This window comes from Pantherophis guttatus, chromosome 4 (genome assembly GCF_059756535.1).
Source record: "Pantherophis guttatus breed Tessera chromosome 4, ASM5975653v1, whole genome shotgun sequence".
Lineage (NCBI taxonomy): Eukaryota > Metazoa > Chordata > Lepidosauria > Squamata > Colubridae > Pantherophis > Pantherophis guttatus.
Window position 1 is genome coordinate 5606259 of NC_142066.1, and position 13490 is coordinate 5619748.

The following is a 13490-nucleotide window of genomic DNA, read 5'->3' on the forward strand; positions in this document are numbered from 1 at the left end:
CCTAGAAAGTGTCTGGAGCCAGGTGAGAGAAAAACGGGCCTACCGGGCCCTCACGTGCCAGGGGCGGGGCAGAGGGGGGGTCATACACGCATGTGAAGGGGCAGGGTGCATAGAATTGTGAGTGTGGGCATGTACGTGCATGACCCCACCGCCCCTCCTCCTGGCACGTGATGTCAAAAAGGTTCGCTATCACTGGCCTATACAATTCCAGACAAATAGTTGTCCAATCTTTTCCTAAAAACCTCCAGTGTTGGAGAATTTTTTCAGGAGGTAATTGGACTTTCTTGTTTTTTTTCTTTGAGGACGTTTTGCTTCTCATCCAAGAAGCTTCTTCAGCTCTGACAGGATTGGTGGGGAATGGAAGGATTTATGTTCCTTGCAGACAGCTGGTCGTTTGCACCCTTTTAAAGGGTCAGTAACAGTGGTGGGTTCCTCCCGGTTCGGCCCGGTTCTGCCGAGCCGGTAGCGGTGACAATATGACGTCACCGAACCGGTTCTCTTTGTTCGGGAGCTGGGCCCTCCTGCCCCACCCGCGTTACCTTTTATTTGGCCCCGCCCCCAACCTATTTGCTGCCTCCCGAGTCCCAGCTGATGGCTAGAAGGAAAAAAACTGTTTAAACTCTTGCCGCGGGGCTTCAAAGGGCCGCCCTACGGCTGATCAGTGTTAAAAGACAGTGTGGTGGTAGACCGGTGCTTCCAAAAACAAATGGGTAGATCGGGACGCTTGAAAAACAAATGGGTAGACCAGGACGGTCCAAGAACGAATGGGTAGACTGGTACAGCTCTGCAAGCAGTTAAAAGCCTGGTAGACCAGTACCTCTGCTAAATCCTAAAGAATTGTCACATGACCATCAAACCACGCCCACAAAATAAGCCACGCCCACAGAACCGGTAGTAAAAAATGTTAGAACCCACCCCTGGTCGGTAAAGCCCTTGGTGGTTTATCTGTGTCCTCAGGATCAACTGAATGTTGCTCTTGGTTCCTGTAGTCTGCAATTTTTCTCTCTCTGGAAATCCATTCCTACTCCCACACCGTTCAAAAGGTGTTTATCCCAAATTGTATAGCTAAAAGTCTGAGGAGATTCTCAGTCATCCAGGTCATGGTTGTCCCAAAGGTGCTTTTTTCAGGACGAAGAAAAAACTGGATAACTGAGAATCTCCTCAGACCGCCAGTGATGAAGCACCTACAACTTCTGGTGGCAAGCTGTTCCACTGGTTAATAATCCTCACTGTCAGGAAGTTTCTCCTTAATTCTACCGGTAGGTTGCTTCTCTCCATGATGAGTTTCCACCTGTTGCTCCTTGTCTTGCCTTCTGGTCCTTTGGAAAATAAGTGGACCCCTCCCCTTCTCTGTGGCAGCCCCTCAAATACCGGAATACTTGTCAGAATATTCACGAGTGGGAAGACATGGTAACAAAGCCAGCCAATGAATAGGCATAGCAACTAAATCAGCCAATTGGGAGCTAAGACGGGCTGGAGCCAGGGCTTGTCTTAGTCTGCAGCTTCTGATTCTGTGCAGAGAAAAAGAAACCGAAACCAGTGTCTGTTAAACTCTCTGTTGTATTCTGTGTGTGAACATGTCTGCTGATCTGAGCTGAAGAATCAACTGTTGGTATTGTAAATATACTAAATCTGTTATTAGGAATATAAAGAAGTTAATGAATCCAGCGGATTCAGCTATCTGTGTGTGCTTCTGGATTTGATTTTTGCAAGAAACTCTGACAATACTGCTATCATGTCCCCCCCCTAGTCCTTCTCTTCTCTAGATTGGTCATACCCAATACTTGCAACCCAGAGGTGGATTCTACTTACTTTTAATACCGGTTCATAGCAGAATTACACACGGGCACTCGCTTCGCTCGTGTGCGCGCCTTGCTTCTGCGCATATCGCCGATGACGACATCCGGGGTGGTGGGCGGGGCCTCCCGCCAGTTTTACTACCGGTTCTTGCGAACCGGTCCGAACCGGGGGCAACCCACCATTGCTGCAACCGGTCTTCCTAGGTAGATTTATACATCGATAGATTTATTATACATAATTTATTGATTTTTTGTTGTTGTTGTTGAAGCTCGAGATTGCAGAGGGAGTAAAGAGCAATCATTTCGGAAGCTGCTGGAGTAAGGCTCCTTTGGGCTGAAGTCTCTTGCGTCGCTTCTCTTCTTGGTCTTCTTCCTGCTTTTTCATTTTCGCTTCCCACTTTTTCATCCCGTGGTCCAGTTCCGAAGAAAGCTGGGCTATGCGCCTCTGAAGGACCAAAATTCAAAGAAGGGAACGTTAAACAAAGGCCCAGGGAGATGTCCTTCAACACAACCCTTTTAACCTTTAAAACGTTTTTTGTGAAGAAAAAACGGGGAGGGTTAGGAGGCCAAAAACGGGCCCGTTTTTTTGTGAAAATGGGCCTATTTTTTGCAAAAACAGGGCACGCAGAGGGTTTGGGAGGCCTGCAGAGTGCTCCTGGGGACCGGGGAGGGCAAAAATTTTTTTGTTTACCTCTTTGAAATCTTGGTGCGTCTTATACTCCGGTGCGTCTTATAGTCCGAAATATATGGTAAGTTACGCCCCATTTTTTTGCCACGTGGCTAGAAAGGGTACTTACCACCATCTCCTGTTTTTTTTCCTGGCGTCGGAGGTGGCCTACCATGGGAGGAGCGGGCCTGCCATCTGCCGGGGCGGAGTGGGGAGCGGGGCGGGGAATGACAGACGGACGAAAGAAAGGCACAATGGTTATTGAAGACACAGGTTGGCGTTCTCGGAGGGCAGATGTGAAGCTTGCTTAATGCAGAATTAACAACCCTAACGATTCCCAAAGGACAGGGAAGTCCTCCACTTACGACCGGTTGGTTAGCGACTGTCCAGAGTTACAACGCAGCCCGAAAATCGGACTTACAACCCAGTGTTTGAATTCTGACATCCGCTCCCCATCACTTCACGGTCCCATGATCGAATTTTGGACATTTGCTAAATGGCGCATCTATCTATCTATCTATCTATCTATCTATCTATCTATCTATCTATCTATCTATATCGCTCTGCTAAACAACTTATTCCCACAACACTGTCAAACTATTTAGTTAGACTGTATTACCATTATTCTTATCATCTTTCCTATTACCTATCTCCTTTTCTACTTATGACTATAACTTTGTTGCTTGCATCTTTATGATTTTATTTTATTTTATTTAGTTTCTATTTATAACGTATCTTTTCTTTTATGTACGCTGAGAGCTTATGCACCAAGACAAATTCCTTGTGTGTCCAATCACACTTGGCCAATAAAAATATTCTATTCTATTCTATTCTATTCTATTCTATTCTATTCTATTAAGATTTATGTTGATTGCTTATTTAGTATCCTATGACTATCACAAAGTGTGATATCTTATGATTTAGGATGAATGTATTTTTATGACTACTGTGTTTCCCTGAAAATAAGACCCAGTCTTATAGTTTTTTGAACCCTGAAATAAGCGCTTGGCCTTATTGCCATGCGCTCAAAAGCCCGATTGGGCTTATTATCAGGGGATAATGTCTTATTTTGGGGGAAACAGCGTATGATCATGATTTATCACTTATAGCTTTCATGTACAATGAGAGCTTATGCACCAAAGACAAATTCCTTGTGTGTCCAATCACACTTGGCCAATAAAGATTTCTATATTGTTCTGTTCTGTTCTCTATCTATTCCATATTCTATATTCTATTCTAATTATTTTCCATTCCATTCCATGTATTCTATTCCATTTATTCTATTATTTTCCATTCCATTCCTTATATTCCATCTGTTCTATTCTATTCTATTCTATTCTATTCTATTCTATTCTATTCTATTCTATTCTATTCTATTCTATTATTCTATTCTATTCTATTATTTTATGGTATTCTATTCTGAATTCTATTCTATTCTATTCTATATTTTATGGTATTCTATTCTGAATTCTATTCTATTCTATTCTATTCTATTCTATTCTATTCTATATTTTATGGTATTCTCTTCTGAATTCTCTTCTCTTCTCTTCTATTTTAATATTTCATTCCATTCCATTCCATTTATTCTCTATTCTATTTCTATTTCTATTCTGTTCTTTCTATTTCCATTCCATTCCATCTTAAAAACCGTTGTAAATACAGGTGGTCCTCGAATTACGACCTCAACGAAGTCCAAAATGTATGTGGTTCAGCAGAAACCTCGGTTAAGTGAGTTTTATGACCTTGCTTGCCACGGTTGTTAAGTGAATCACTGCAGTCGTTAAGTTGGTAAGACCGTTGTTAAGCGAATCTGGATTTTCCCATTGACTTTGCTTGTCAGGTGGTCGCGAAAGGAGAATCACATGACCCCGGGGCGCTGCGACTGTCATAAATACTAGTCAGTTGCCAAGTGTCTGAATTTTGCTCACATAAGGATTTCTGCAAGGGTTGCTAAGTGTGAAAAACGACCGTAAGCCCCTTTTTTTTGTAACTTCGAACGGTCGCTAAATGAACTGTTTTACCTCTATTTACCTCAGAAATGTAAAAAAAAACAACAACAACAACCCACGTAAAAAATATTCCGTGTTTCAGGGACTCCTCGACTTAAAACCACGTGATCAAATTCAGATGGTTGGCAACTGGCAGGTACTTCCGACAGTTGCAGGATCCCTTCGAACGGTCACTAAACGAACTGTCGTAAGTCGAGGACTACCTGTAGGACTCCAGTCGCCAAGCATCCAAATTATGATTACCTGATTGTGGAGATGCTGCAACGGTCATTAAGTGTGAAAAATAGTCCCAAGTCATTTTTTTTCCCCCAGTGCCGTTGTTAACTTCCAACGGTCACTAAATGCGAATCGGCTGCATCCCGGTGGTGGGCTGCGTCCCACAGGTTGTGGACACCTGTTCTGATGTACCCTGGTGCCAAGCCATTTATAGATCTTTCGAAAGTCATCATCATCTCTTTTTTATGACCCCATAATCTTCTTGCGGGTGTGGAGTCTGGGCAACCGAATGGAGGGTTGTGTTTACTGGCCGGATGCCCTTCCTGTTGCCAATGTGGAGTTTTGTTCAGCAGATATATATTCTCAATGTGCCCATAGAGAGAAAAATCTGCCTCTACCTAGGACTGTGATGGCGAACCTATGGCACGCGTGCCACAGGTGGCCCGCGGAGCCATATTGGTGGGCACGCAAGCTGAGCGGCGGTGCGCATGCATGCGCCAGCCAGCTGATTTTCAGGCCTTCTGGGCCCACCAGAAGTCGGGAAACACGCTGTCTCTGGCCTCTGGAGGGTCTCCGGGGTGGGTGGATGAGGAAGGCCTGTTTTTCCCTCTCCCCAGGCTCCAGAGGCTTTCTAGGCCTTCTTCCCCCCCCTCCCCCGGAGGCCCTCCAGAGGCCAGAAATGGCCTGTTTCCCGACTTCCGGTGGGACCAGAAGGCCTGTTTTTCCCTCTCCCCAGGCTCCAGAGGCTTTCTAGGCCTTCTTCCCCCCCCCCCCCGGAGGCCCTCCAGAGGCCAGAAATGGCCTGTTTCCCGACTTCCGGTGGGACCGGAAGGCCTGTTTTTCACTCTCCCCGGGCTCCAGAACCTTTCTAGGTGCCTGGAGAAGGCGAAAATGGCCTTCCCCACGTCTCTGGAGGCCACAAATGGCTTGTTTCTCGACTTCCGGTTCCACCGGAAGTCCGGTGGCCCACCGTACCATCGCGTGCCAAAAGCGTGGGGAGCATGGGGGAGGTCGCACGGACATGCGCAGCGGGCGTGGCCCATAGAATTATGAGTGTGGGCACACGTGCACGTGACCCCCCCTACGCTCCCCCCACTTTTGGCACTCGATGGCAAAAAGGTTAGCCATCACTGACCTAGGATCGAACTCACAGCCTCCTGATTGTGAGGCGAGAGCTCCACCTCTAGGCCACCGCACCACTGTATAGTTCTTTCAAAAGGGACGGGTTCAAATTGAGCTCGGCAACCGTATAAACACAGCTGGAATTCTCCATCGGGCAGAAGCCTCTTGTCAATCATCTGGCCTGCCACCCGATTCTCCTTTGAGGATGATAATCTTGTTTCCTAAAACATTGTTTTTTTTTTTTTTTAAAAAAAGGGGGAGTTTAGTTTGATTCTACTTTGGCCTTCCTCAAATCGGTTTGAGGGACTTTTGGCATAAAAACAGTCTGTATATATATATTTTCTTTTAATGGCCCCATAATCCCTTGCGGGGTGGAGTTGGGGCAACTGAATGGAGCTGAGTCTTTACTGGCCGGATGCCCTTCCTGTTTCCAATGCGGAGTTTTGTTCAGCAGATATATATTTTCTCATTGTGCCCAGAGAGAGAACTATCTGCCTCTACCTAGGATCGAACTCACAGCCTCCTGATTGTGAGGCGCGAGCTCTGCCTCTAGGCCACCGCACCGCTCATAAAAGCAGTCTATTCAACATCAACAGATAATCTTCTCCCCGCCCCGGTTAGTTTATTTGTTTACCAGCAAAAGACCAATCTGGTAAATTGGTAGTCAGCCCGTGATCCGATGGGTTTGCAGGGAGGCCGTGCCTGGAAAAAAAAAAAAAGACAAAAGAGTTGGTGCAGCTCTCGGAAATTGAATAGATCGCCCACAGATCAAAAGGGATCTGAGACCGCCGCGACCGATAAGTGTAAATCAGGGGTGTCCAGCTCGATTTCATTGAGGGCTGCATCAGGACTGTGTTTGATCTCAGGGCCCGGGTGTGTGTGCGGCCAGAGTAGGCGTGGCCAGCTCGATGTCACTCACTGAGGCTCAAGTTTTCGACCGCTATGGCCTCCTGCAGCCCTCTGCCAGCAAAAACGGAGCTCGGGGAGCCAGTGTGCAGCCCGCCCAGGCTTCATTTTCGGCCGCGACGGCCTCCTGGAGCCCTCTACCAGCAAAAACGGATCTTGGGGGTTCCCCCCCCCGGGCCCTGTTTCAGCTGCAATGGCCTCCTGCAGCCCTCTGACAGTGAAAATGGAGCCCCCACAAGCTCTTCCCCTCCCTCTCTTTCCCTCTCTCTCTTTCCCCCTCTTTCTCTTTCCCTCCCTCTTTCTCTCTCTCTTTTCCTCCCTCCCTCCCTTCCTCTCTCTCTTCCCCTCCCTCTTTTCCTTCCTCTCTCTTCCTCTCCCTTCCTCTTTCCCCCTCTCTTTCACTCTTTCCCTCCCTCCCTCTTTCCCCCTCTCTTTCCCTCCCTCCTTCTCTCTTTTCCTTCCTCCCTTTCCCCCTCTCTCTATTTCCCTCCCTCCCTCTTTCCCTCCCTCTTTCTCTCTCTTCCTCTCCCTTTCCCCCTCTCTTTCTCTTTCCCGACCTCTCTCTTTCCCCCTCTTTCTCTTTCCCTCCCTTTTCCTCCCTCTCTCTTCCCCTCCCTCCCTCTTTCCCCCTTTCTCTCTTTCCGTCCCTCCCTCTCTATCCCTCCCACTTTTCCTCTCTCTCTTCCCCTCCCTCCCTTTCCCCCCCTTTCTCTCTTTCCCTCCCTCCCTCCCTTCCTCTCTCTCTTCCCCTCCCTCTTTTCCTTCCTCTCTCTTCCTCTCCCTCCCTCTTTCCCCCTCTCTTTCACTCTTTCTCTCCCTCCCTCTTTCCCCCTCTCTTTCCCTCCCTCCTTCTCTCTTTTCCTCCCTCCCTTTCCCCCTCTCTATTTCCCTCCCTCCCTCTCTTTCCCTCCCTCTTTCTCTCTCTCTTCCCCTCCCTTTCCCCCTCTCTTTCTCTTTCCCGACCTCTCTCTTTCCCTCTCTCTCTTTCCCCCTCTTTCTCTTTCCCTCCCTTTCTCTTTCTCTCTCTTTTCCTCCCTCTCTTCCCCTCCCTCCCTCTTTCCCCCTCTTTCTCTCTTTCCGTCCCTCCCTCTCTATCCCTCCCACTTTTCCTCTCTCTCTTCCCCTCCCTCCCTTTCCCCCCCTTTCTCTCTTTCCCTCCCTCCCTCCCTTCCTCTCTCTTCCCCTCCCTTTTCCTTCCTCTCTCTTCCTCTCCCTCCCTCTTTCCCCCTCTCTTTCACTCTTTCTCTCCCTCCCTCTTTCCCCCTCTCTTTCCCTCCCTCCTTCTCTCTTTTCCTCCCTCCCTTTCCCCCTCTCTATTTCCCTCCCTCCCTCTCTTTCCCTCCCTCTTTCTCTCTCTCTTCCCCTCCCTTTCCCCCTCTCTTTCTCTTTCCCGACCTCTCTCTTTCCCTCTCTCTCTTTCCCCCTCTTTCTCTTTCCCTCCCTTTCTCTTTCTCTCTCTTTTCCTCCCTCTCTCTTCCCCTCCCTCCCTCCCTCTTTCCCCCTCTTTCTCTCTTTCCGTCCCTCCCTCTTTCCCTCCCTCTTTTCCTCTCTCTCTTCCCCTCCCTCCCTTCCCCCCCTCTTTCTCTCTTTCCCTCCCTCCCTCCCTCCCACTCTCCCTCCTGTGGGACAAACGCAATGGAGCTGGGCTGGGGCGATAGCGTGCGTGCCCACAGATAGGGCTCTGAGTGGTACCTCTTGCACGCATGCCATAGGGTTGCCATCATGGTGATAGATAAATAGTAGATGATAGATAGACAGATAGATAGACAGACAATAGGTATACAGTCGATGATAGATGATAGAAAGATGATAGATACAGACCGAGAGACAGGTGATAGCTAGGTAGATGGTAGATAGATGATAGCTAGATTAGATTAGGTACTCACTTCATTCTCCATTCACTTCCGGCATGCTTCAAGCTACTGCAATGGAAACTCCGAGCCAATATCACAAGCTGGGCTCCTACAGGGCGAGAAACCAGACAAAAATAAATAAATGCATGGCTGAACCAGAAGTGTCGTGTGGTTGGCTTAACAACCTCTTCAAACCATTTAACAATTACCCTATTTTTTTTGTCTATAAAACACACTCCCCACCATCCAAAAGGTTCTAAGTATCTTTCACCTCTCTTGGGGAAGGGCATTTCTTGATTTTTAGACAGTGTACACCCTGGGTGGTTTTTAAAAAAAAAAAAAAAAATCTATATTGACTTTAAGGAGGCAATACGCAACTACGTTTGTTCGGTTTGGACCTCATCAGGTGTATGTAGCTACAGTATTGTGGCTACATATATTTGAAAAGTTTCAAACAGAATGAAACCAGTCCTGCACTGCCACCTGGTGGTTAATAAAAGTATTAGCTGAGATGGTCTCCATGTTGAGTGAATAACAATAACAATAAAATTTGCTGGCTGGGGAATAACTGTTCTTCTAGGAAAGTGATGGCTAACCTTTTTGCCGTCACGTGCCAAAAGTGGAGGGAGCGCGGCAAGGTGACCCACGTGCGTGCCCACACCCATAATTCAATGCGCCCTGCACATGCATGCATGCCCCTCCGCTTTTAACACACGATGGCATGGTGGGCCTGGTAGGCCCGTTTTTCACCCTCCCCAGGCTCCAGAGGCTTTCTAGGAGCCTGGGGAGGGTGAAAACAGCCCCCCCCCCCGGAGGCCCTCAGGAGGCCGGACACAGACCATTTCCCAACTTCTGGTGGGACCGGAAGGCCCAAAAATCAGCCGGCCGGCGCACTCATGCGCGCTGGAGCTGAGCTATGGCAATGCTTGTGTGCCCACTGATATGGCTCCATGTGCCATCTGTGGCACCCGTGCCATAGGTTCGCCATCATGGTCCTAGGATTAAGGCGAATTCTGGGACTTGAAGTCTATCCCTTAAAGATGGCAATTTGTTGGCTGGGGAATTCTGGGAATTGAAGTCTATCCCTCTTAAAGTGGGTAATTTGCTGGCTGGGGAATTATCATTCTCCTGGGATTAAGGGGAATTCTGGGAGTGGAACTGCACTCATTATAAAATTGTCAATTTGCTGGCTGGGGAATTATCATTCTACTGGGATTAAGGTTTAGGTTTAGGTTTAGGTTTATTTGATTTGTATACCGCCCTACTCCCGAAGGACTCAGGGCGGTGAACAGCCAACAATAAAATACATAAATACAAAATATTTAAAAACCAGATAAAATCAAATTAAATCATTTTGGCCCAGACAGATTAAAACACCCCAATAATTTAAAAACAGATTAAAATTTACATATTTAAAAAGGGAAGAAATTAGGCCAAGCCCGCCTGATGGAATAAAAAGGTCTTCACAGCACGGCGGAAGGAGCGCAGATCCGGGATCCTCCGTATCTCCGGGGGGAGCTCATTCCAGACGGTAGGTGCCCCCACAGAGAAGGCTCTCCCCCTAGGGGCCGCCAGTCGACACTGTTTGGCTGACGGCACCCGGAGGAGTCCCTCTCTATGAGAGCGTACTGGCCGGTGGGAGGCTATTGGTGGTAGTAGGCGGTCCCGTAAATAACCAGGTCCTAAGCCATGGAGCGCTTTAAAGGTGGTAACCAAAACCTTGAAGCGCACCCGGAAGACCACCGGGAGCCAGTGCAGCTCGCGCAGGAGGGGTCTTACATGGGAACGCCATGTCGCTCCCATTACCACCCGCGCGGCCGCACTCTGCGCCAGTTGGAGCCTCCGGGTGCTCCTCAAGGGGAGCCCCATGTAGAGAGCATTACAATAGTCCAGGCGGGAGGTGACGAGGGCATGAGTGACCGTGCATAACGAGTCCCGATCCAGAAAGGGACGCAACTGGCGAATCAGACGAACCTGATAAAAAATCCTCCCGGTCACGGCCGTCAAATGCTCTTCTAAAGACAGCCGTGAATCCAGGAGGACGCCCAAGTTGCGAGCCCTCTCCGTGGGGGCCAATGATTCGCCCCCAATAGTCAGTGATGGCGTCAACTGACTATATCGGGACATTGGAAACCACAGCCACTCGGTCTTGGATGGGTTGAGCCTGAGCCTGTTCCTCCCCATCCAGATCCGTATGGCCTCCAGGCACCGGGACATCACTTCAAGGGCATCGTTGGGGTGATCCGGGGTGGAATTAAGGGGAATTCTGGGAGTGGAAGTCCACCCATCTTAAAATTGTCAATTTGCTGGCAGGGGGAATTATCATTCTCCTGGGATTAAGGGGAATTCTGGGAGTGGAAGTCCACCCATCTTAAAATTGTCAATTTGCTGGCTGGGGGAATTATCATTCTCCTAGGATTAAGGGGAATTCTGGGATTTGAAGTCCACCCGTTTTAAAATTGTCAATTTGCTGGCTGGGGGAATTATCATTCTCCTGGGATTAAGGGGGATTCTGGGATTTGAAGTCCACCCATTTTAAAATTGTCAATTTGCTGGCTGGGGGAATTATCATTCTCCTGGGATTAAGGGGAATTCTGGGAGTGGAAGTCCACTCATTTTAAAATTGTCAATTTGCTGGCTGGGGGAATTATCGTTCTCCTGGGATTAAGGGGAATTCTGGGAGTGGAAGTCCACCCGTTTTAAAATTGTCAATTTGCTGGCTGGGGGAATTATCATTCTCCTGGGATTAAGGGGAATTCTGGGAGTGGAAGTCCACCCGTTTTAAAATTGTCAATTTGCTGGCAGGGGGAATTATCATTCTCCTGGGATTAAGGGGAATTCTGGGAGTGGAAGTCCACCCGTTTTAAAATTGACAATTTGCTGGCTGGGGGAATTATCATTCTCCTGGGATTAAGGGGAATTCTGGGAGTGGAAGTCCACCCGTTTTAAAATTGTCAATTTGCTGGCAGGGGGAATTATCGTTCTCCTGGGATTAAGGGGAATTCTGGGAGTGGAAGTCCACCCGTTTTAAAATTGTCAATTTGCTGGCTGGGGGAATTATCATTCTCCTGGGATTAAGGGGAATTTTGGGATTTGAAGTCCACCCGTTTTAAAATTGTCAATTTGCTGGCTGGGGGGATTATCGTTCTCCTGGGATTAAGGGGAATTCTGGGAGTGGAAGTCCACCCGTTTTAAAATTGTCAATTTGCTGGCTGGGGGAATTATCATTCTCCTGGGATTAAGGGGAATTCTGGGAGTTGAAGTCCACCCATTTTAAAATTGTCAATTTGCTGGCTGGGGGAATTATCATTCTCCTGGGATTAAGGGGGATTCTGGGAATTGAAGTCCACCCATTTTAAAATTGTCAATTTGCTGGCTGGGGGAATTATCGTTCTCCTGAGATTAAGGGGAATTCTGGGAGTGGAAGTCCAACCATCTTAAAATTGTCAATTTGCTGGCTGGGGGAATTATCATTCTCCTAGGATTAAGGGGAATTCTGGGATTTGAAGTCCACCCGTTTTAAAATTGTCAATTTGCTGGCAGGGGGAATTATCATTCTCCTGGGATTAAGGGGAATTCTGGGAGTGGAAGTCCACCCGTTTTAAAATTGTCAATTTGCTGGCAGGGGGAATTATCATTCTCCTGGGATTAAGGGGAATTCTGGGAGTGGAAGTCCACCCGTTTTAAAATTGTCAATTTGCTGGCTGGGGGAATTATCATTCTCCTGGGATTAAGGGGAATTTTGGGATTTGAAGTCCACCCGTTTTAAAATTGTCAATTTGCTGGCTGGGGGAATTATCATTCTCCTGGGATTAAGGGGGATTCTGGGAATTGAAGTCCACCCATTTTAAAATTGTCAATTTGCTGGCTGGGGGAATTATCATTCTCCTGGGATTAAGGGGAATTCTGGGAGTGGAAGTCCACCCGTTTTAAAATTGTCAATTTGCTGGCTGGGGGAATTATCATTCTCCTGGGATTAAGGGGAATTCTGGGAGTTGAAGTCCACCCATTTTAAAATTGTCAATTTGCTGGCTGGGGGAATTATCATTCTCCTGGGATTAAGGGGGATTCTGGGAATTGAAGTCCACCCATTTTAAAATTGTCAATTTGCTGGCTGGGGGAATTATCGTTCTCCTGAGATTAAGGGGAATTCTGGGAGTGGAAGTCCAACCATCTTAAAATTGTCAATTTGCTGGCTGGGGGAATTATCATTCTCCTAGGATTAAGGGGAATTCTGGGATTTGAAGTCCACCCGTTTTAAAATTGTCAATTTGCTGGCAGGGGGAATTATCATTCTCCTGTGATTAAGGGGAATTCTGGGAGTGGAAGTCCACCCGTTTTAAAATTGTCAATTTGCTGGCAGGGGGAATTATCATTCTCCTGGGATTAAGGGGAATTCTGGGAGTGGAAGTCCACCCGTTTTAAAATTGTCAATTTGCTGGCTGGGGGAATTATCATTCTCCTGGGATTAAGGGGAATTTTGGGATTTGAAGTCCACCCGTTTTAAAATTTCAATTTGCTGGCTGGGGGGATTATCGTTCTCCTGGGATTAAGGGGAATTCTGGGAGTGGAAGTCCACCCGTTTTAAAATTGTCAATTTGCTGGCTGGGGGGATTATCGTTCTCCTGGGATTAAGGGGAATTCTGGGAGTGGAAGTCCACCCGTTTTAAAATTGTCAATTTGCTGGCTGGGGGAATTATCATTCTCCTGGGATTAAGGGGAATTCTGGGAGTTGAAGTCCACCCATTTTAAAATTGTCAATTTGCTGGCTGGGGGAATTATCATTCTCCTGGGATTAAGGGGGATTCTGGGAATTGAAGTCCACCCATTTTAAAATTGTCAATTTGCTGGCTGGGGGAATTATCGTTCTCCTGAGATTAAGGGGAATTCTGGGAGTGGAAGTCCAACCATCTTAAAA

The 13490-nt window shown here is 47.6% G+C and overlaps 1 protein-coding gene across 1 annotated transcript in view; it reads right to left on the reverse strand.

Annotated features, from left to right (window-relative positions):
* Positions 1-2024: 2024 nt before the first annotated feature.
* Positions 2025-13490, reverse strand: part of MRPL52 (mitochondrial ribosomal protein L52) — a 13476-nt gene continuing 2010 nt past the window's right edge. The window contains exons 2-5 of the mRNA XM_087891722.1: positions 8606-8681; positions 6448-6515; positions 2597-2661; positions 2025-2244 (exon numbers count right to left, since the gene is read on the reverse strand). Coding sequence (XP_087747848.1) covers positions 2098-2244; positions 2597-2661; positions 6448-6515; positions 8606-8681 — 356 coding nt within the window. The 3' untranslated portion in view covers positions 2025-2097. The remainder of the gene's footprint in view (positions 2245-2596; positions 2662-6447; positions 6516-8605; positions 8682-13490) is intronic.